The sequence below is a fragment of the Fusarium solani genome (assembly GCF_023522795.1).
Source record: "Fusarium solani strain SB1 chromosome Unknown bctg00000006, whole genome shotgun sequence".
Taxonomy (NCBI): Eukaryota; Fungi; Ascomycota; class Sordariomycetes; order Hypocreales; family Nectriaceae; genus Fusarium; species Fusarium solani.
In genome coordinates, this window is record NW_027072151.1 from 2,960,030 (window position 1) to 2,983,952 (window position 23,923).

At 53.6% G+C, this 23,923-nt stretch overlaps 4 protein-coding genes across 4 annotated transcripts; 2 read left to right on the forward strand and 2 right to left on the reverse strand.

The window, feature by feature from the left end:
* Positions 1-1,254: 1,254 nt before the first annotated feature.
* On the forward strand, positions 1,255-2,829 carry MRS44_010646 (uncharacterized protein; the record flags this gene model as incomplete). Its single annotated transcript, XM_065620189.1, has 1 exon — positions 1,255-2,829. The coding sequence occupies one exon, from the start codon at positions 1,255-1,257 to the stop codon at positions 2,827-2,829; it is 1,575 nt and encodes a 524-aa protein (XP_065476378.1).
* A 5,782-nt stretch (positions 2,830-8,611) lies between these two features.
* Positions 8,612-9,274, reverse strand: MRS44_010647 (uncharacterized protein; the record flags this gene model as incomplete). The annotated part of the gene is made up of 2 exons (XM_065620190.1): positions 8,612-8,854; positions 8,942-9,274. The coding sequence occupies 2 exons, from the start codon at positions 9,272-9,274 to the stop codon at positions 8,612-8,614; spliced, it is 576 nt and encodes a 191-aa protein (XP_065476379.1).
* Positions 9,275-12,443: 3,169 nt separating this feature from the next.
* MRS44_010648 (uncharacterized protein) lies at positions 12,444-13,285 on the forward strand (the record flags this gene model as incomplete). The annotated part of the gene is made up of 2 exons (XM_065620191.1): positions 12,444-12,640; positions 12,700-13,285. The coding sequence occupies 2 exons, from the start codon at positions 12,444-12,446 to the stop codon at positions 13,283-13,285; spliced, it is 783 nt and encodes a 260-aa protein (XP_065476380.1).
* Positions 13,286-19,843: 6,558 nt separating this feature from the next.
* On the reverse strand, positions 19,844-20,953 carry MRS44_010649 (uncharacterized protein; the record flags this gene model as incomplete). The annotated part of the gene is made up of 2 exons (XM_046284255.2): positions 19,844-20,090; positions 20,376-20,953. The coding sequence occupies 2 exons, from the start codon at positions 20,951-20,953 to the stop codon at positions 19,844-19,846; spliced, it is 825 nt and encodes a 274-aa protein (XP_046128322.2).
* Between the last annotated feature and the right edge of the window lie 2,970 nt (positions 20,954-23,923).

The following is a 23,923-nucleotide window of genomic DNA, read 5'->3' on the forward strand; positions in this document are numbered from 1 at the left end:
GAACTTCTTGCGAGAGAAACAGGCCCAAGTTCACGGCCATTGTCGCCACCGAGCGTCATGACATCTGCCTCTTCCCGCAAAAGGCGACAAAAACGGCAACCCACTGCTTGGTGCCTCGGTTGAAAAGGAGGTGATGTTTCCGAGCTCATGATATTGACATTTAAATATCTGTTCCTGTGTATCATTAACTCGAGGATACGTATAAACCCCAAGGCAATCTCCCCGGCCCGTAACAAAAGGATATGAACAAGACCCAGTACCTCACTTTACATACTATGTATGCAACCACTTAGAAAAGGGGGCCCAATGTACGGGGAAGAAAAGCAAAATGCTGACCCAGTGTGGGGGAATGCAAGGTGGTTCCTTGCGAAGAACCAGGGGGTGTGTGGTGGACGAGATCGGATGTAACCGATCGATAACAGTCACGTTGTGTGGAGAAAAGAAAAGTCATATTATTTGTCTTTCAAGAGATTGCTTTTTGTGTAAACGGGAGCACGTGTTATAATATTGCTTTTTTAAAATCTCGTGTCTCTGTGTCACTATCGTCGACCTTGAACGATTTACAACGAGATCCCGCCCCCTCCGAATGTACATGTATATAAAACATGCAAGTCGCCAACAGGCTTCCAATGAAAAAACGATGATGCACTCGGCCATGGTTAATATATCTTGCTCTCTCCGCGTCCCCGGCGGTGAAAGAGAACAAGTGCCAGGGGACTGGATCGTGCCTGGAGATGGGGTTGCACAACGGCTTTCTCGAGTCCTTTGAGTGTTGTACAAGGCGTGCGGGCTGTGTCACGGCAGCAAGATGATGAGGCGCTACCTCTGAGTGAGGAGATGGATATGAGGTTGACTCAAGGAGATGAAGTAAAGAAAAGATTCCTTCAGAGCAGGGTTCGTCTTGAGCCATTGAGGGTTCATGTTGTAGGGAGTCACTTGACTCAGCTTTCAGCAGATACAACTCGACGCCTGTCCCTAGACGTCGATCCATTAAACCGGATCCCTCATGTCCCACAGAAAGGATAGCGACAGCATCGGAACCGCCTCACTCGCAAGCGCGCAGCATGGTTAGGCGAGTCCATGCATGAGGCTTCCTCTTCCCCTGAGAGAAGAGAGGAGAAAGAGATGCTGTCCCACCGAATTAGAAGGGGGAAAGAAATGACATTCCCTGTCTCAGAGGACCATGAGATAGCATCGTTCTTCAAGCCATGGGGGGGTCATTCGGCGTTCTACTCTTCTTAAACACCTTCTCCCATGTCTTCCCCACTCGTCTCTCCCCTCGAACCGCCGGACGGGGGCCATGACCATGGCCGAGACGGTGATCCGCAAGGCCTGCGATCGATGTCACGCGCAGAAGCTCAGCTGCAAGCGATACAACGACGAGCCGTGCGAGCGCTGCGTCCGACTCAAGACCGAGTGCAAGTCGAGTCCTTCCCTGAGGTACAGGAAACAACAGCAACAACAGCAGCAGCAACTCGTCGACAACAACTCGAATCATCTTCAGGGACAACTTCCTCCCACCTCCTCAACTCCAGCTCCGACCGGACGCCGCTCTCCGAAACGCCGGAGGACCGACAGCCAAGGAGATGCGAGTCTTGTCCCACCCGACACGGGTACGTGCCATCCCCTTCTTCCTATGAGCTCACCTGTCTGGCATCTGAATCAACCGACTCACCTTTCGTTTCTTCCAAAAAAGCAGTGCCAATAGTACCCCATACGGGCGTCCTGGCGGCGGCGTCCAAGAGTCATGTCCCCGTCACACCCGATCCCGTCCTCGACGCCGGCGACTTTGGCTTCGCCTTTGACCAGCTGGCCTTTTTCCCCCAGCATTTATCTCATCCTGAGCTCCCGGGAGGAGCAGTCAACGATCCTCATCTGGTCCATCCTCCGGCCGTCTTTGCCGACTCTTGGGATCCGAGGCTCGCCGTCGAGGCTTACCAACCTCCTCAAGAGCCTCTTCCTCCTCAGCTTCAAGGTGACGCCGCCCGCCGCGTTGTCGACTCTGTCCCCTCTGCTGTGCCTCCACCACAGCTACAGCTACAACCCCTGAGGAGCAGAAGCTGTGTACCTGAGCACGGCAGCTCTGACAAGCGCTCGCGGCCCCGGACCAAGCAACGGCCCAGGCAGATCACCCTGAGGCACGACGCTGACCATCTGTCTCCGCTGCACCCCGAAGCACCCCCGATTCACTGGATGGCGCAGCTGTCCGACATCAACGCCCGCCTCCTGGACCTCGCGTCCGCCCTGCCCTCTCCGCAGGAGGTGGCTCAGAACGGTCCGTCGCTGGGTCGTCCTGCCGACGAGAGGTTCAGGAGCCAAGGGTTCCCCATCGAGGACATGTTTAAGCTGACCCGGAGAGTCACCGACATCCTTGAGAAGCCCCCTACCGATACGCCGGATAGGGACGGCACCAGGGGTCATCACTCAACCATCGACGGGACAGACCCAGGCAACGCCATGTTCATCCTCTCAACATACGTTCGTCTTCTAGACATGTATCAGAGAGTCTTCAGCCTCGTCCACGTGGAGCTGTCCCGTGCAGACTCGGGCGCGACCTTTAGCTTCTGGAAACTCCCCGCCGTAACCGTGGGTTCCTTTGCAGTCGAGTCATCGCCCTTTCTCCAAATGTCCCTGACGATCCAGCTGGCAGAGGAGTTCCTTTGCCGCCTGAGAGGATCAACGGCGCGCTGGTCCGGGGCTGGGAACGCGGCGTCAATGTTTGCCGGTGTCGTGGATGTATCTTTCCAGGCGTTTAGAGATCGAGAGGAGGCTTTGGCCAAGCATCTCGTTGAACTCCGCAGCGAGATTGAGCCACTATTGGACTCGTAGGGGGACAGTATTGAAATCGATGGGTTCGGTTCGGTGGTACTTAGGAGAGCTTCTCGCGTATGGACACTGTTGGCATAGACTTTCTTCCCGGTTCCGCCTTTGAGGCCTCCTGGAAGGCACGGAATAGTGTAATCTAATACATTCCTATGGTTAGTTTCACCATCTCGTCATTGGGGCGTGTTATCAAGGTCAAATGCCCATGTGAAGCGGTCAGCAACAACACATCAAAGTGGGAACTCGGCGGTGTAATCCAGAAACTGAGGTGGCGTCGTCAACGAAACATTGGCACCGCTCAAAGTAATATTATTAGTAGCAAAGTCCTTGGCTTTTAAGGAGTTGTGGCAAATTCGCAACGTGCAGTGCATTCATGCCCAACCCAACCCGATGGATGATCTTCAATCAACACCATGCAAGAGCAAAATGTATATTCCCGGATAGTGCGACATGATCTTCCAGTTCCCAGGCGTAGATCTAAACCTTCGCAGTGCTTCGTAGGGCTGCAGCAAGTTTTCGATCTCAAAGGCCATAGCTTCCTGCCGCAAGCATAAACTTAGCGGTCTAAACCTTGATGCCTGGTCGGTGCATCTCTGAATAGCTGCAACACCCGTAACAACCATTGCAAACCTTCTTCAGCTCTCGCATATTCTACGCCAAGCCAACTCTGGCAGACATGCATCTCGGCTCCCGTTTCCCTAGGATAGCCCCGGGCGCCACGACCAACAACAAACAACAAGACCGAAGCCCGCTAGGGGACGACCATCCGGCATCCGGGGGGAGGGCCAAAGGGGTTCTCTGTGGTGTTTAACTGGACCTCAGCACCCCGTTAGAAGCCTAGGTCCCCCTCGGAGACAGCCGTTGTGTGCTACCGAGCAAAACGGGCATACAAGTCCCGTCGGTCACACGCCTCGCCTCACCGAGAGGGGGTGCAGCTTTTGTATTTCTCCTCCCACGCGATGAGACTTGATTGAGAGGAGGGGGTTTTGAGTTTCAACAGCGTCTTGAGTAGAGTCGCATCCATCAACTTCGGGAGTCGATGTGCCGGATGAGCACGGTAGATGATTCAAGCTCGGTATGACGATGACCGATGACGAGGCGTGAATTCACTCGCTCACTCACAACATCATGACCATTCAGATTCATGTCGGTAAAAAAGCATGTCCCGAAAGTGCGCACCCCGAGCCGTGCTTCAACGGCCGAAACTCAATCCCACAGCGAGACGCTTTGACGATTATCCACTCCTCTCACGGACAACCAACGGTGGAATTATCTCGTTATTTGCAAAGCAAGTATTCTCTCTTGTCTTTGCGGTTTGAGACAAATTCACCTCAAAAAGACAGCGATCGTCAAAGGGGACCCTTTGAGGGCGGCATTTCCCATCCAAGCGAATACGGAGACAACTCCATCGCCAATGGCATTGCCACCTCAAGTTCCCAATTCATGCAACCCGCTCCTGTCGAATCGAACCCCTCCCCTCCCCTCAAAGAAGGGAAGGGAAGGGAAGGCAGTTGCGAAAATCTGACAAGTGACGGTAGTGGTGTGATTGCGAATAGCTCGCATGGCACCTGGGAAACCTTATTCTCGCCTCGCTAGGCCAACCAACCCCAGTGATCTTCATCACGGGCATGCCGCAATCTGCGGCAGCTCAAGACGACGCCGGGGCCATGGTCCAAAGGCCTTGTCAATGTCCATGTCCATCGCCCATATGGAATGGAATGGGCACGGCATGGCATGGTATGTATGGGGCAGGTTAGCTGACAAAGGGTCCAAAGTCAAGGTCAAGCAAGACCCAAGTCCCAAGGTCCATCCAGTCGATGAAATGGCCCACGGGCTTCAAGGGGGGCGTTGATCCGGGAATATCCAAGGGACCGAAATGCCGGGGGGCGCAGGCAGTGTTACCAATCCAGTCCGCTCCAGTCCCAGGCCATGAAACATGCGCGCGCGCAACGATTAAGCTTTCACCGACGGCGTGGCCATGATGTTGTTTGGCCCAGAGCTTCACGTCGGTGGAGCCTCCTGTTCCCACTGAAGCCGTTGTCTCGGGACATTTTCTTGGGAAGATCTTGATGCCCAACCCAACACCAAGGAGAGCCAAGGTCAGGGAGTCAAGGGGGCATCGAGGTTTGATCTAGACGATCAAGGGCAAAACTCCATCTGACATGGCTTTTTGGTCCAGACCATCAAACCGCCATCTGAAATTCCCATCCCCTTTTTTCGAGTAAGACAGAGAAAAGAAAAAAAGAACGCAGAAGTGATGGCGTGCACACCCCTGTCCAGCCCCCCGAGGCACGTTTTTGTACCCAGGAATGCAACGCTCACCCTCCATGACGAGACAAGGAGAGAAAGCAAAGACCATAACAAGCTGGGCTGTTTACGAAATTCCTTGCCTGGTAGCCAGGCTGCGTCATCTCGCCAATCCCAACTGATTGGTACCGCCGTCTTTGGTGCGAGACAAGGACCTCGCAATGACCAGGGGTTCGCGACCGAGTTGGTAATCAATGCCCACCGATCAACGGTAAATGATGGCGCACAACAGCTGGGGGCTTGTCGATGGGCATTTTCTCCGTCGGCCGAGAGCTCCGCATCGAATCGCCCCTGAACAAGGTCGGGTCGTCTGTCAAGAAGCATCCATCATGGCGATGGCCCGAGGGCGTGCAGGCAGACACCAAGGGTCATAGTGTGTGAGTGACCAGGGCGTCTTCTCGACTGCCTGAAACAACGACTTGGGGTTCCTTTGTTGAAACGTTCTTCAGTGTCGCTCCGACATGCGGAGCCGGAGTCAACAGCCGACGTTGCAATCCAATGTCGCTTCCATTGCCCGCAAACTGCTACCGTACTGTTGCCATCCAACTGCTGCTAACCTATACCGCGCAGATGAGGGTTATCAACTTTCCCTTCTCGATCGTTGTCGCTCTCTGGTGTGCCTGTGTATCGCACAGCCTCTGTCTGGCGGCCTAAGGGCAGTCCAGTCTCCCAAATAGAGTCATAATCTGCGTTTGTTCCTTGTTCATTCGCCCAAGCCATCAGCCGCTTCCTTAACCCCGGGCCACTAAGTCTTGATCCTTGTGAACGGTTTCCTGCGCTCCAGGGTATTAGTTGATATCTCTCACGGCTGGACCTACCATTTGAGGCGCGACTTCGCGGTGCGTGTTGCTTGGCCTAGACATTGATTGTAAAGCCACCACGGTGTCGCTGCGAACAGACAATCGCCTGACTGTGACGTTCGAGATATTATATCCTGGGGAGGTCCAGAACCTTTTGACTCCCGTCATTCATGACCATGTCCCATCCGACCCTCACGTGAAGCTCCTCCCGCAGGCATCACGCAGTAGTGGTCGACGCCGGCAGACTGATTAGTCCGCCCATGACCCGATAGCATATGCAGCCAGAGATGCCGGCCGGCGGGGGGTTGTCAACCTGTTTGACGGGCGCCCTGAAGCCGTGGCGGTCTTGCTAATTGCCAAGTCTGGGGTCGACAGGTGAAAATCCCATGGGTTGCCTGAGCGGGAGAGCGAGTGTGTGTCTGTGTGTATCATGGGCTCTCCATCGCGCTTCCAGCGGCAGAGTTTTCCTGTCTCGACATCGACTCAGAAAATTCCTGTAGCCTGGGTCACACCAGTGGAATAACCGAAGGCCTCCCAGTTCGAGGCCCTGCGAGAATTGCATCGTTGCTCCATCTGCCAGCTGCACGTCTTGTCGATACCGCGTCGTAGGCTTGCTGTCAAAGAGCGGTCTGCATCAACTAGCCTAGTGCCGTATACTGAAGAAATCCATCCGCCAGACGGCGTGTCTAGAGATGCCCCAGAGACGCCTTTGTGAAGCAATATTCCTCAGTATCCCGTGTCTGCGTCCTTGGTGCATACTGCGTCAGTGTGGCTGCAGTATCAGTCATCTGTTGTCGATGTGACGCTCGGCAGTGAAAAGGCCGAGCCAATTTCCCGCACGCATCCATCTCCAACAAGCTTCGGTTTACCGGATCGTCCTTGTTTTCTCTTTTGTTGTCTCTTCTTCTTCTCTCCAACTCAACCCAACGCCTCGGAAACTAATTCATGGCTGGTCTAGGGCCGACCCGCACACGGTTTCCATCCTGTTCCCCGGGCTGTGGCGGATTCACAGTGAGACTAACGCGAACCTTGACCTGCTTGGCGGAGTTGAAGCAGGATTCGAATGCCTTCCCCGTCGTTGCCAACATCGAGAAAAAGCAACATGTCAAATGAGCTGCTATCACCCTGGTCGCCTCGACGTGGAGTCCGTGGGTTTGGCCCAGCTGTCTACCAGGGCGTCGACTCCAGGAGAAGGGTTCGGCACGGCTCGGTTCCGCAGAGCAGCTGGATTAACACACAGGAGGTGTCTGGCGAGGCCGACGGTCGGCCTGATCAAGAGGATTCGTCCGAGGCAACGCCGCCTCGGCTGGATATGCAGCAAGGCTGCAGAAGGCGGAATCGTTGCAACGTTCAAGGCGTAACCCCAGACATGGTGGCTTCGAGGCGTGCCTCTGCACTCCCCACAACGGCGCAGTGAGCTCGATCTTCAAGATCGCGTCCTGCACGTCCATGTCCAGCTGCCGCGTCGGCAGAGTGTGTGTTGTTGATACCTGCCTGAATGGATGTGAGACCTCGAAACACCAAGCCTCTTGTGACAATGCCGTACGCATAAACTTGCAAAATCTGATAACTGATGCTTGATACCCTTGCAACCGTTCATGACCATGTTGGCGTTTGACGAGCGGGAGGGAACCAGACAACCGGCCGGGGCTATCATGCTTGAAGCAGAACATCCCGAGGCCCGAGCCCGCGTCCTGGGAACCAGAGACACGCAGCTGGGACGCCTGTGATTGGTCAGAATCTCGCCAAGAACGGGCTTAATGGCTTGGCCTGGCTTTGACGACTGCGGCCTGCTCAACCCCGAGCCAGGTTCTTTGGGCTAAAGAAGCTGGGTTCTGGACGGAGGCGTCACGACCAGGGAGCTGGAACCGATGAAAAATGAAAATAACGTCGTCAAGGCCGTGCTGAGCCTTGTTTGATGAGTGAGGGTCGTTGATATCCTCTGTGGACAAGGCGCCGAAACTGCACGTCGAATAAAAGACTGAATCGACAGCATGTCGACACCGGGGGATGCTGCTAGGGCCCGGCGGACTGAGACGGCGCGCCGGGGCGTAGAAAGGATTGCTTCCAATCTCGTTCTAAAGCCAACCAGTCGGTAAGAGCTAGAAGGCTCGTAGACGGGACCAAGAGCTCATCCCCTGGCACTCATTTGCCCCCAAGTCACAGCAGCACCGGGGCTTGCAGGGCTGATTGGATAGCGGTGTAGTAACCGTCTACAGACGGCGTCGGCTCAATGTGGAGATGGGGTGAAGTGGAAATTATTCCAGAAGGCGACCTGGTTGGATGCTTCGTGTTGCTAGCGGACCTTGGTCATGACGCCGTGAGCACCATGTTTCTCTCCCTGGAGTCCTGGACAGCCCTGGCCACGGTACGGTAATTCTTAGTCAGTCAGTCGGCTGGATGAATATCGCAACATCGAGGGAGCTCGGGATGTGGGAATAACCGGGCGCCCTGGCCAAGTCCCCAAGCACAAGCAGATGCCAAATGCAAATGGATGGACGTCGGGGAGTTGGTCTGACTTGATTGGTGGGAATGGAATGCCTGACAGCAAGGTCCGCAGAAAGACCCGGCTCAAACTCGTAGCCATGTCGAAACTTGTTCACCGGTTCCTGCATTGGGAAAGCAACGTGGCTGTAACGGCTGAATGGCTTCCTGCGACTCGACGTCCAGCGCCGAACCAGTTAGAGGTGCTGGTGGTGGTGAGAAGGAGGAGTAGGAGCAGCGTGATGCGCGTGCCAGTGTGAGTGCCCTTGCGTGCGTTTGGAGTGTCGCATCTCCTGTGCCATGTCCTCTGGGTGCATCTCCTTGTAGATGTCTAATCTCAGATGCTGTCCCAGCTGCCGACGACATCGTGACAAACCGACGGGGCTGGTTGGGGGGATCAGAGATGGCAGATGTGGGCGGTCTCTGTCAAAACTCTGACTCTACCATAACAGGAGTGGCGGGCAGACAGGGCACTCGGCAGACTGACGACCTAAGACGCGAGAAGAAGCTGCCGGCATTCGACCCACGTGCGAGGTGGAGCTGACGCCAAAGCAGTCCATGTTTATCTGGCGGAGATGGGGTGATTTCTTCATCTTTGAGGGTTCATCTGACCGACGCTTCTGCAGCAGGTTTACAGGCCCGATTTCGAACAGAGTGATTCTCCGACTTTGTGAGACAGACGGCAGTGGTCTCTTTTGCCAACGGAACGGTACGGTACTTGGGGCTCCACGGCCAGGGCATACGAGGATGGCGTCACCAGCGCAGGCGTCTGTGACCATGGATACGAATCCCAACTTGCCGGCGACGTCTGGAACGGTGGAAGACGCTCGGCTGATCCTGGCAGACGGTGGGTCAGACATGTCGCCCATTCTCCCAGGGCCAACCTGGAGATATCTGCTCACAGATGTCAGGGCGACATGCTGCGATTGGTGAAGGACAATACGGTAACTCTTCTGTTGGCGCGTGTAATATCGAGCTGCAGATGCGAGCCATTTGCGAGAGAAAAAAAAATTTGTTTCCTGCATTGACGTGGGTTGTTCTTTGGATCCATCACCGCTCTGACTTTTGGGAGAAGCGGCAATGCCGGTATGAATGGTAACAGAAATAGGACCCTTGCACGCCGCGGCATGAGAGAACATGTAATGTATCTGTACGGAGCACCCTGATTGACCTCGGGCCCAGTCAATCGAGCCATGGCAGCCAGCAGTCGGCGATGGGAGGTGTGAAGACAATACGCGTCCCTTGATCGCCCCAGGAAGCACAGCAGGCCGAGGTTGACTTGCACAAGACAAGACAGTGAATACTACTGGCCATGGTGATCCGAACTGTAGAGTTGCATGTCCAAAGTCTCGACTACTCAAATTGGTGGTCCGTCAACCCGTTCTGGGAAGTCGGCCATGTCGATCGCGAGAGGAGGGGCTCGGTGAAGGATCCCACGTGCCCGACGGCCCGTCTGTCGGGTGATGCCATTCACTCCCAATCAACGGAGGGTGATTTAGATGGGAGGTGATGGTGGCTCTCCGAGGTGGTGTTGTTCTGTCGTCGGGTGCTTCCCTTGGTGGTGGGGACCTGACAAGACGAGAAAGCCAGGGCGTCAAGGGATCGAATGGCCCTTAGGGGTTCTCAAGGGTGAGGGAACTCAATCTCACCGGGGTGTTTCTTGAAGTCTTGAGGCTGGCTGCCTGAGGGCGTGGACTGGTAATGGCGGGCGGGCAGCAAGCACAGCACAGCACATTCATTGTGTGGAGCAGCACCAGTGAATGACTCCATTGACGGCTCCGCCCTGGGACAGAATATTGCTGCGCAACGCATTGCGGTGAGTAATAAGGTGCCGTTCTGTGCTGTGAGGATGTGCTGTAACCTGACACACGGGTTACACACTGATGAGTGGATTGAGTGCCGGCGGTAATGGTATCGACTTTGAATGGGTACTTTACTTGATCAGTGGTGGAGTTCAAGACGGGCTCTAAGGCTTCTATTTTTTTCTGCCTCGTGGTGGATGACGGCCCGTGAGAGGGCGTCGCTGGAGCGGGTAACGCAGCACACGATCCTTTCAACTCTTTTTTTTTTCTGTTGCTCTGCCGGCGGTGACAAGTTGGCCCTTGGCTTCCGGATCAATCCATTGTTTCTGCATGGATGCAAGGGCAAGAGAGAAAAATCTCGACCTTGCAAAACGGCAGGGCTGTTGGTTCATCTATCGGACAGGCACAGGCAGTATTCGTTCTCGGCCGTTTAGGCCTGGGCGAGTCATGGAAATGAATGCCCTTCAGGGTCTTGGTAATGGATAACGGTTCAGGTCAGCTCCTGGCCACAGGCTTCCATTCCAAATCAATCCAATCCATCCTCACTTCGCCGACGCCGAAGCTGCGAGGCTCGTAGGTTGGTCTGTGTCACCCCTTCGAGGGTCCGTAGTCCATGAGAAGGGGACTGGAACTTTTTTGGTCGACGGGTCTCGCTCCCAGTAGATTGCAACTAGAGGAGCTGGAGCAGAGCGGTTGCACCCCGGCTGGTTGCATACCCACACAATCAATACCTGCATATCTCTGTAACAAGGCCAGACACCCTCTCACCCTCCACCAAAGCCCACATCTCACTCCCTCCGCTCTTCAGCTCCTCAACCCCAGACCCCTGTTTCTTCTTAATTTTTTTCTTGCCTGCAAAGAAGAAGAAAAGACTTGACCCACGCACCTCGAGGCACACACCGCACACACCCCCCCCCCTTGCCCATCTACCTACGCCTCCGCTGGCAGGGGGGTCAGGTCCTCTTTTGGGTCTCCTTGCGGACGGGACCTCTGGCACACACGCTTTCGCAGGCCGCCCAGACGTACCGACCGCACTGCTGGCTGTGGTGTGCGTCTTGTGCTTTGGTGCTCTGGCTCTTCTGGCATCGCTTTCGCTTTTCAGACCAGGTCCTTGTCCAGACTCCATTCTGGTAGTGGGCTGTCAACAGGGGTCATGGAGGGTCTGGGACTCGTTTTTTGGTGCCTCTCGACTTATAATAAACAACCTTGAGCCCGTCCAGCAACAATAGCGGCCTTTCTCACCCCGTCTCTAGGGATTCAATGACTAGCTTCGGTTCCGTTGTTTTGGGTCCATCTCGTCTTTAAATACTCTTCAACCTCCCTTCGACACTGTTGACGTCGACGTTGCAGCGTGTTGTCATTGTCCTTCCAAGTTCAACCTTATCACCGCCATTGACACTGCCCGGCATCAACTCTTACCTCGCCACTACTCTACCCCACGACCGTCTGACCTGGGTCTATATATCTCAACACCGCCCGACTGCTTCAGCAGCGTCTTGATACTCGACAAAATCATTCATTCATTCTTGATCGATCTTTACGTACCGTCTTCACCATGTGCAACTACATCTACGTAAGTTGGGCGACTGGCAATGGAAATCCTTGGTCATGGTCATGACAAGGATCATAGGCAAAAGAGTCAGGCAAGGGATCGTGACTAACAACCATCCTCTATTCAGAAGGAGCTGAGCTGCCAGCACCACTACCACTTGGTAGAGTCATGGTGCCCCAAGTACATCGAGACGGAGCGTCGATGCCCGCCCACTATCGTGAGCAAGCAGTACTGGTGAGTCAACGCGGAACCCGCACATTAGCCTACATGAGTCGTTGCTAACGGTCTACCAAAAGGGGTGACGACATTTGCGGTATGTCTCAATCTTTTCCAAGGCCGAGCGGAACCATTCTCTCCACCGACGGGACCATTGTTAGGGTGATGCATCATACTAACTAGTTACCCAGCCGCCTGCCGCGAGCGCCAACAGCCAAGCAACCACCCGTGGGCAAAACTCATCCAGCGTCCCGAGTCACGCATGTCCTACTCTGCCCAACAAGTCCCAGCGCAATGAGTGCGCTTCACGTCACGGGCCGGTAACCATCGAGGCATATCACGACGCCCTCACGATGCCGCCAGCCGGCCCGCGTTCCTCATCGAGGCGGCACCACTCTATACTCTACTCCCCACATCCGATCCGATATCGATAATCCGGCTTCTCGGGTGACTTGAAACATGAAGACAACCCTCATCTCCCTCTTTCGGCAGCGCCGACCTGCACAGCAGACGGTGCATCTGCAGGCGTTTACGCCAAGTGCACTGCATCCAATTCTTGACTGGCCAACCCCACCTTCGGCCCATGCGGATGCGGATGCGCGAGAGGGACGGATGAGAGGCTACACGACGGTACTCAACGTGGAACAACGACTACAGTACCGAAAACCGCAAAAAACAGGAGAAAAATCTTTGACGCAAAATCTGGAATTGTTAGGGCGCTGGAGGAAATTTGTCGTTTTTTTATTGTTCGTCCCAAGGTGGATAAGAATTGGCTCTTTGGGTGCAAACCTACCTCGGCCGGTGGTTTACTCCTCTTTTCCTCGCTTACAGAGGAGGGTGTTGATGCTGTGGTACCTTTTTGGGAGGTTGAGCGTCGATCAGCAGAAGCTGGGGACTGGGGGAGCTTCTGGAGCTGGAGCTGGGAGCTGGGGGCGGCTGATGGGGGATGCAGAGCAGCGCGTTTTGCCACAGACCAGGATGGAAGGCCATCCATGGATGGCACATCTCGATGGGCACAAAGGCCCCCCCGACACCCTCATGATGAGCGCCGCATTCAGCATCTCCACGTCGGCATTGGACGCCACCCCAGCCCCAGGCGCTTTGGCAGTCCTGTCAAGATGCCTGCTCGAGGTGGGATGACCACGACCGAGCCCATCTTGCGTGGGACAGGCATGATACACGAAGCTTCATCAACCCTGTTCCTTGAGGAGACGAGAGACGAAGGAGAGAAGAGGGGGATCAAATCACACCGGCAAGAGAGGGAGCTTTTTTTCGACGCGTTTTTTATTTTGTCTTACTAACTGCATGGCTGGAAATGAGCATTTTACGGGATGGAAAGATATCATTGGGCTTGGAAACCTCACATATACTTACTCTGCACTCCGTGGCATGGCGTTATCATCGTTTTTGCCGCGCTTCAATGGGCGGGACGGAATAGGAACTTTTTTTGGAAATTGGAGGGAAACCCGACATCGGGGTGGATGGGATGGATGGGGGGAGGGCTTGGATGGATGGATCATTACTTTGCCAATTACCTTACTGACCACAGCTGACTAGCTTGCATACTGTTTGGCGCATGATGAAATTATTAGAATATATGGCTTGAATCTTCTCCATCTTTTATGAGTCTCTATGTTTGAGCTACTATGCGTTGAAGTGGTCATGACGCCCAGCGCGCCGCAATGTCAGGGAAAAGCCATGATACTGCACAGGCACTCACTCACTACACCGTCATAGACACACACTCCAACTCCTTCAAATTCCGCGCCAAAGCTGCAAGAAACGTCGTTGGCCGCTCACATGCGGTTTTCCCCCACGAAACTAAACAAAAAACCCTCCGGGTGCACGCCATTTCCTTTCCCACATCCCGAGCGAGATACCGAAGACGCGAAGAAAAAGGCGAGAAGGCGTTCACACGGGAACACCGTTTTGAGAGAGGGGGGCTGACTGACTAGGTTGGTTTAGAGCCCGCTCCGGCCCGTTCAAGGCTAGGTGGTCATCCCGCTCTCGTTCTTTTTCGAGTGCCGGGGAGTTTGTTGGTTCTAGCGAATTTCTGAACTTTCCGAAATCCCACGTTGTGTGGCAAAAAGTAATCATAGATGGAGTATCCATCCGCTCACCGAGATTGGGGGTTTTCTGGTGTTGAGATCCTCGGTATCCGTGACCGGAAAGACGTGGGATGGAGAGAGAGACATGATGGGCTCAAGAGTGTGCTCGAGCGTTGTGGGTTTTGGTCTTCCACTTTTGGAGACTTGTCTCATCCTTCTATCCCGTTTCTGGAAGCGTGGGATTTTCATCATTTGTGCTTGATTGACAAGTTATATCCAAAGAGGTAGGTAGATATTGAGTCAAGTAAGACACAGAGGCGTATCTCATCCATTATCATGCCATGATCAACCATCCAATCTCACCTCAAATCCTCCTCCCTCTTCTCCCCTTCTCCTCAACTTATACGACCAAATGCTCATTCCCCACGTTTTTCTTCCTCTTTGACTGTTGACAAAACCCTCCCACCATCTTTTGAGCCGACGCTACTGCACCGCGCCGCCAGCAAGGTCCCCCTGCAAGGCCTTGAGACAGAAGAGAGGAACAAGGAAAAGGGCAGCGCGTTTGCCAAGGTTTCCTCGTTTCCTTTCCTTCTGTGGCTTTTGTCATTGCTTTTTTTACTACTGCGTGCTGGGTGATTCGTGCAGAATGCATGCAAGCCACAATGTGCTCTACGGTAGTTGTCTCTTTTCACAACAAGCCTTGCCCTCTGCCGGATCCCGGACATGTCATGTTAGCTGTTCCGGCCGGTGTCTCTGGTGGAACAGCCTCTTGACCGGCATTCTTCGGGTTTATCAATCTGATAATGATGAGCAATGAAGAGATCGTCGGCGCATGCCGTCATGATTATTAGCTGAACATTTCTCTGCAAGGCATTCTTCCTTGGGAGAATGATGAAGCAAGTGACAAAAGGTGACAAGTGAGACAACAACGCTTGGCTGGCAGCAATCCCCCATCAAGGCCCTGCGTCTGCGAAACCACCCTTTCTTGTTGTTTGCCCATGTCTTTTTTTGCCCCCCTTCGCAAAGCGCGGCTACCAAATCCAAACAAAAACCAATATTTTTTTCACCGCTCGTAAACGCATCTCTAATCACCCAACAGACTGGGGTGCCAACAACATCGGAGGTCGGCGAACCGGTGATAAGAACGAGACCGAGCTGACTTGTTCACCGACGCTTCACTCAGCCAGCCCTTGCATCCTTCGGGCAGTAGGTATCTGCTGGCGCTTGAGACAGCCTCACACGACCGCACGTGCGCTGCCGGCGGCGCCAAAATCGCCGCCCTGGTTCGCGTTGGTCGTAAAAACGCCCAGACGGGATGAGGATGGGGCATGTATTGTCCCCGCCGGTTTTCTCGGCGCTGCGCTCAACGGCGTCGGGTTGCTTGCCACGTCGAGTAGGCGGGTAACGTAATTTAGACCGTACAGAGTAAAAAAAAAAACTTATCACGTACGAGTTTCCAAGGTCACGGGAGCTCAAAAAAGGTTTAATAATGGGTTAAGATCTCGCAGAGATGGCGACGTGGGGTGCATGTAAATGTCTTGACGTGGGAGAGACATGATGGCGGTCTCGGGATTGTGGGCGTCTCGGTACTGGGTGATAGGCTCATGAGATGGCTTCATTCAAAGGGAACCCTGATGAGGCTGAAGCTGAGGATGGGGGGCGGACATTGACTGTGAACGAAGGGGGTGAAGAAGACGGAGATGCATCGTTCGTTCGCGCCATTGCATCTCCGGTGGTTGTGTTGCTTATCAAAAAGTGTACCCATACCGACCAGCTGGGACGGCACCCATGTAACAACGAACCCGGCACTGTAAATCATCACGCAAATCTTTTTTTCCCTTCCTTTCCTTCCCCCCGTCTCATGGGATCGTCTGATTGTTCCCTGAAAGTAGAAGCCCACTCTTGGGTCCTCGTCACACGCCAGCCCTACCACGGCCGATTCCACTTCCTTATCAGGACTCTTCCCCATTTACTACCAAAGGACCCTTTGATTATCATCTCTCACCCTCTAACCTGGCCGATTTGGCAAATCTCCAAGGATCCAGACACACCTGAAGGGTAATTCCTTCTCGGCCGGTGTGCTCGGGCCAGGTCCGGTCAGTTTCATCACAAGTTCGCGCAGTTCCCCCTCCCCCATCACATCGGAGGAGTTTACCTTGCAGAGATTCGCCCAGGATGGCCTCAAGCTTGGCGGTTGCATTTGCCAGCCGCCGAAAGGGCTGTGATGGTATTAAACCCAGATGCCGCAATGCGACGACCACTTCACCTTCTGGTGGGTAGTATCACGTCGAACCCTCATCCATGCAAGGATCATGGCTGTTCAGGAACGGGAGTTTAGAGGGGCAACACCAGACGATGACAACAACGACAGCATCAAGAAACGGCGTTCAATGGACTTCTTCCGAAACCAACACCCGGAACTCTATTTCGTCATCTCCCAGTCCCCTATCATCATGCGAACACGGTTCATCAGACGACCTGATAGACGCGGGCGGGACCAGCAATTATCGCCCAGTAGCCTCCCACGTGTTGTGCGTTGCCGGAGCCTGGGACCCCACGCGGGTCTGGTGATGGCAACCTTGTCCCCCGGCGTGGGATGCTGGTGATAGCGAGTCCTCCCATTACGTTCCGAATTGGCGGAATCTCGGGTGCCTGGGCACATGAGATGGAGGGAAAACGCTATCCAAGATGGCTTGCAGTCGACTGCGACGCTCACAAAAAATGTCATACGTTAGGTCGACGTACGGGCAAATAAGCGAAGCGTCGATTCAGCACAACGGTTGGTCGTTCACCAACCACCAGGCACAACGGCAAGACTGCCCGCCAGGATTCTACCCCGACAGGCTTGCCCTACGGAGATGAAATGTCACGGCCGATACTACATTCCCAAATCCAGAAGCAACCCGTACGTACGTGACGCCGCCGTCGCGTGCTGGCCGGGCCTACCCCACAGGAGACCGCTCACCGGTATGGAAACCCTGCATACTGGGGAGTCCAATTGCAGCGCTGTTCACCGAGGCGCGACCCAGCATCCGCGGCAAAGAGAAAAAAAACAGGGTCGCTCCCAACACACCTGCTCGATTCAGAGATGATGTCGCATGCCCTGTGACGAAGGGTAGAGGCGCACCCGACGGGCCGTGGCGCAGTTGGAGGAAGAGTCGTGTGGTTGGGGATATGGTTTGCCATTGGGTTCTCACACACACACACACTTCTCTCTCGCTTCCAAGCGTGTAAGCCCGGGTATTCCTGGCCGTATGAGGGGAAAACATGGCCCCCAGTATTATGGCGTATACTGGGTCAAGAAACGAGGGACCGTCCTTTTGACAGTCTCGGTCAGGATCCAGAAGGGTTCTCGGGGTGAGGGGAGGGGGTGCATGATCAAGTGCACTTCATGGCGAGTAGCGAACGAGTTCGTGCCGACCCAAGACCCAAGCGCCCTAGGATTCCGAATCATGAGTGTCTCGTCGGGGCATTGCGAGAGTCAAGACCAATGCCAAAGCTGGCAATGCAAGCAAGGTAGACCCTTTCAAGGACCCCCCTTCCCCCTCGTTGTTTGATGAATCATAGAGTCGCATCACGAACAATATCCGGGCCTTTCTCTCATCATGTATTAACCCGGATGTTTTGCCTCTGGTGGGTGTTGGCATTTGACAGGTTTGACAGCTCTCCACGCTGACGCCAGAGCTGCCCCCTCCAGGTTCAGGGGGAGGGGAAGCAAGAAGTCGATCCTGCTTAGTTGCATTAGCGCATTCGCATAGCAACCCTCGCAGATGCATAGACCCGTTAGCCGGATACACTCAAACGGTCAGGTTTGAAATCTCCGCCGAGGCCATCCTATTTCCTAAATCGTCCTCTTGCAGAACTTCCTCACACCCTTCATCCATGGAACTGCTACCCCCAGGGCCGAACTTTTTTTTTGTGCTCATCTGCCCACATCGGGCCAGTTTCGATTTCAAAAAGAAGAAAGGCCCGATGCCCGTTTTCCCAAACGAGGACGTTACGTTGCTTTTGCCCTGTTCCTTTCGACCCACGGAGTATTTTTTTTGCTTGTCAAACACAAGATGCCTGATGCCTGATACCACACTCTCGCCAAGCACGGTGTCATGATCATGGGAGAGTTCCTGTGTATTATCTTCACGCCCCTGGAAAGCGTCCTGCCGAAAAAGACCCTGATGTTTATCCGCCTGCGCCTGATTCCTCTCACACATCGGTCATGACCTCCGGACAAATCTCGCTCGACTTGGGGGACAGGTTCCATGACAAGGACCAGACCGGGATGAAACATGACGAGCCTGACGCTATCCGACGGTTCTTATGCCAGGACTGCAATGCATGCTCTAGCAGTTCCCCTTCTCCACGATTTGTCCCACCCCTGACAGGTTCCAGAAGTCTCTCCCCTGACGTTGCCATGCCTTGCACCCGCACAAGCCCGCGAGCATGTGACTTTTGCTCTGGATGGCGTCTCTCTAACAGGCGCCCTGCGTTTTACGTTTATTGGCTCCTCTCATTTTGGATCAGGGCCTCTGCAAACAAGGCTAACGCGTGACGGGACCAACAGCTTGTGCAAATGTCTCGGATGATGAACCTCACGGTCAAAGATATACGGAACCCCAGTTCAGGATAAAGTCAGAGCCAACAGTCTCCTCCCCAACGAAGGAAATGGAACGAGTATGCAAGACCTCGAACCAACATCTTGGCCAACACGGAAGGTGCGACAAGTGCAAGTGCATGCGTGTGCACACATTCACTCCAAGGATCGAGATCCCGTGCCCTTGCCGCAATGTGTGTTGTTTGCTTCTCTTTTGTTACCGACTGGCTGGATCAAGCTTTCATTGGCGAATCTCGGCGGACTTTTTTTCCTTTTTTTTTTTCTGTTGGTCATCCAGGCAAGCCAAGTTCCTATGTACGGTTTGCTTGCATGCCTAGACACGATTGGTTTGTTGGCTTGACCGTTGTTGGTTCCATCGTCCAATCCCAGTCAAGCTTGCATTTGCCCATGCTCGTTCAAGTTTCCTTCCCTCTGACCGGGTAAATATGGCCTGCGAATTACGGGAGTAATTTGGTGTGGCAACGGTGAGAGCAGATGAAATGAAAGATGTTGGGATCTCCTCGGGGTGACTACTTATCGGGATCGTCATATCTGCTTCCTCTCACACTCCCCTACACCACGCATTTTGCCGAGAGTGTTGGTTGCGACTTTATCTGCCGGGGCTATCACATCTCGAAAAGCCACGATCCGGCTCTCACTGCGGATATGGACTGACATTCTCCGCGGCGGCGCTAGAGGAGTGATCGCTGCAAGAGTGACGCATGATGAGCACCCAGCTGCCACAAGCTTCGATTGAGAGAAAAGAGGGCTGGCTGAGTTGACACAATCTCGATCTTCACGGGCAACCACCATCAGCCTCTTATTGGATGCTCAACCAGGTCATCCCCCCTACCTCTTGCATTGTCAGTCACCAACCATGATTCCGAGATTTCGGATCTGAGGTTGCATCGTCTGTTCAGTCACAGTGATTCACGCATGCACGGCACATCACCATGTGTTCTGGTCTTGGCCGCGCGAGGCGAAGGTCGAAAAAACTCATCACTAGACCTGAGGAGGGCTTGACAAACAGGTCTGATTCCAGCAAGTAGGGCGTTATCTGGTCCTGTGATATCGGGCTCATGTATGAATGTAATCAGATGTGTCATTTCTTGCTTTTTATCTATCCATCTCCGGGTTGCTTCCCCTGTTTGAGGGAAATGCAACCAACACACCGCAGGTAGAGAGTCACAATGGCCAGCTAGCGCGTCTGTTGTGCCGTTTCCTTACTGCTGCTTCTTCTCTACCTCGGCAAACGTCTCTGCGGCCACCACAGTTCCATCAGGCAAGATCCTTTCGGTCGATCGAACATAGGCCAGCAGGAACGGATACAATAGATCACAGACTACCGCAGTGCCAACAAAGAACAGACCCAGGGGATGAAAGACGAAGCCATGCGCCTCTGGCCAGTGCCACCAGAGTAGGATGCAGCTGATGGGGAGGCCAACGACTGTGCCGATGAATCGACAAAACCTGGATGTGACTCTTGATTAGCGCTATTACAGGACCAAGATTACTGAGGCGTTTTCTTCTTGCTTTCCTCATGACGAGGCGAACAGTCCTTGCTTGTCTCTTTTTACCTTGGCTCAACTCCCACCTGACACGTAATTTGCAGTAGAGTACCGTACTGTCGGGTCTGGAGAGGGCGAGACAAGGAAACAAACACAAGCAAGCAGAAGTGTTGAGAGAACAGATAGGACAGCAGATCAAGACACGCCCCCTCTGCGTAAATATGGATATATGCATGTTTGAACTCACCAGATTGCATAGCTCTGTCCACCAGAGTGTCCTCGCTGGAGGAGCATGGCGAGGGCACCAACGCTGAACATCATCTGCGCCACGCCGGCAGACCAAAACGCCAGCTCAGTCGTGTCGCGCGCCTCAAGGCCCTTCCAGTTCTTTCCCCATTTAATGCCGTACCCCCGGTGAGGCTCCTTGAGCCACCACCAAACAAACAGCCCATTGCCGACCAACCCGGCGGCAAACACACCAGCCAGCAGCAGCGGAACATTGCGCGCGACAAGCGGACTGCTCGCAAAGGACCTAGGTGCCGTTTTAAGGGTAGCATAGACGACGGGGATGTCAAACAGGAGCCAGAGCGTGAAGCCAAAGAACTCGATGGGGGCTTCGCAGACGCCGAACGCGTAGACGACCTCCCAGGCGAGGTTGAGGCCGAGGGCGACGAGGGGCGCTGGGGTGTGGCCTGTGGCGAGGGAGCGGCGGACCATGAGGATGTAGGCGAGGAGCCAGAAGGTTACGCCGGTTGATAGACATATCGTTGATGCCGGGACGATCCAGGCTGGTGCTGAGGGAGGGGGGATGTCTGATGAACCCATGGTGGTGGGATGTTGTGACGTTGCCTTTTTGAGATGGGTTGTCGGTGTGTCCTTGGTTGGCCAATCCGCTCACTCCCGCGTTTCAATGCCCTTCTCCTGTCGTTTCTAATATCGGGAGGTCTTTGATATCGATTGAGATCTGCTGATGAATATTGACAACGTGTATGGATGATCATTGTGCGTGTCGGGATTGCTCGGATGCAGGAACGAAAGACCTGCAGATGATGCTTGCTGACTACCCTAAACCTCTACGCGACCCTGAGAGGGAATCCTCTCAGCAAGTCATCCCTCCTTATATATATCATTCCCATGTATTGGTTTTCTCAGAAACCTTGAGAAAACTCTACTAGGCCCAATGTGTTGATTAAGTCTTTACTGCAGAAAAAATGCAACTTTAGTGTACTGGCATTGAAGAACACTTTGCAAGGGCAGACTTTTGCAGAGAACAAGGCGAATGCTAGCAGCTAAGGACTGATACTTGCCGGTACCCTGTGAGTATCTACCTATTAATAAAGGTAAGAGCAGCAGTCAGCAAGAATGCGCCTGTCCCAGAGACCTGGTGGTTGAAAGCAGGTGTTAGAAACCCCAGCTTGGCTCCCTTGACGCACGTTATCGGGCCCCCAAGTCCCCTTCCTACCTCAAAGATTGTTATGACATCAAAATATAAAGAGATGCAAATGATAAAGAATTGATCACCATAGCTATGCATGCTCTCTGGCATGCAAAATAGCCAAGTTGGGGTGTCTAACATCCGCTCACCATATGTAGGTCGAGTGGTAGCCACAAAGTTTTTGAGACTATCTACCGCAGAACACGCACGAACGAGTCAGAGTAATCTAGCGATTTAACTCCTCGAATACCTACTCAGATCCCTTGAGTTCCGTGGTATTCTAGAGTGTATGGTTGGCATCTATCCCTCCAGTTGGCATGCATCCACACGGTTGTCCCCATGGCCGACTCAGAGTCGATGTCCAAGCTGAATTTTGGTAAACTGGCGGTCATGAATGTCTTTTAGCCATAAAATCCTTATACTAAAGCACAATATGCCAGCGACGCATGAGAGCTTTCCTGTCGGGAAATTCCTAGTGATCACAAGGGAGGGGCTGTACTCGGAGAGAGGGTATTGGCACTACGTTGGCCCCTGAAGAGTTGGGCCAAAATTACTCAAGGCAGCCCGATTGAGCTGAGGTTATGTTCTAGGAAGCCTGGCAGAAGACTCAACAACAACTCCCCCATCAGTCGAGGACATGGCGAGCAGTTCGTTCAGAAGTGCTGGCATGCAGGCCTGGTGAGTCGAGAAGTTCAACATCAAGGTACGTTCGTCGGCGGCTTTCTTGAGCTCTCTCAAAATTAACGAGGTGTTGGGAGTTTGGCCCGGTATGACTTGTTGGTCGTTGGGTGGATAACCTCTGATGAGGATATCAAGACTGTAATGGTTGGGGGTTGGATCGATGCTTGATGTGTACAAAAACGCTCCTCGTCATTTCTAAACAGCGAGTCATACACTATAGGTTTGAGGGTCGATGTATCCTAACGTACAATCTATCTACTCCACAAGTTAAAGGCGATGGTATAGTGCCGTCAAGCTTCTCTGGCACCCTGACACGCGGCCAATAGGACCACATCAAGGCCGACCCTCTATCCATATTGCTACAAAAGGAACAACTAGACAATTTCTCTCAAGAAAAGGCCTTTTTTTAAATCACCGTATTCCCAGCCCTTGGACCGTCGATGGATTGTGATGGCGGGAAGCAAATCCTGCGCATCCTATAGTTGAGCGATGCAAATACCACTTTGAGCGCCCCCATGGTCAGGCATGTCACTGGGAATGGCCTCAGCTGACGGCTATTTGTGCCCAGCATAGGTAAATCTGGATGGCCCAGATGACTCCGACCTTCATACATGGCGCCCCATGGTAACATCTCGACGAAGAGTCTGGGCAGACGTTCAAGAGTTTAGGAGAGAAGCTGCCTCAACAAGGGTTGCGCAAACGCTTGCTAGTTACACATATATAGATCATGCGTGATTCATGTCGATGTTAAAGAGAAATGTCTTCAATGTCCTGGTCATCGATGGATTCGACACCCTTGGATGGAACGGAAGAAACTAGGTATTTTAGGACACCCCTATCGACCAGTCTATCAGGTCACAGTCCAAAGTCATATTCTATCCGGCTCGAGAAGCACCTTTAAGTAGTCACCTGCCTCTTCCCTTCGCACAGCGAGGGTTGGGGGGTGATCAGAGGCTTGATGCTGGAACGAGAGTCCAACTCCACACATTCCAGTGAATGATGGTTGAAGGAAGACTCCTGAAGTGCCTCTACCCTCTACTTGGGATAAAGAATGCTCCGTGTGTTGGGGCGGAAGCTGGAAATGTTGCCCTCTGGAGAATGGAACCTGACTCTAAAGCGGCACATCATCATCGACACGTTGCACGTCAATTTTACAAGTTAGTTCACTGGACTTGTCAAGGTAAATGATGGAGAATATAAGGAACACCTTGGGCGAGAATGTATAGCCAGCCATCTTTGACAAGAGCGAAGCATCAATGAAGGCCTGAAACAAAGATCGTGGAAGAGGAGACTGCAGCTTTGGCTGTCGAGACTGCCGGGTTTGACTTGGGTTTGTTGGGCTAGAGCAAACAAAGCCGCTTGGGCTTCAGCACATTTGTGCGTGGGAAATATGCCAGTCGTGCATCTCCAACATCCGGGAATGCTGGCATCGCTAGTGAGATAGGAGGTGCCGTCGTTAATGGCTTTGGACCACCATTCTCGCAACTTTCGATGGTCTGGCCACCCGACCGCTATCCACGAAGCACACTGAGGCTTGGTCCTGGAACAGCCGAAATCGTCAGAGGCACTGAAACTCCAACAAGAAACAGCTAGGTGATGGTTTTTAGCCACGAGGACGAGCTTCCGGCTCGGGACGTTCAGGAGTTCTCTCCATACACTTTGGTAGCGTGGACGGCATA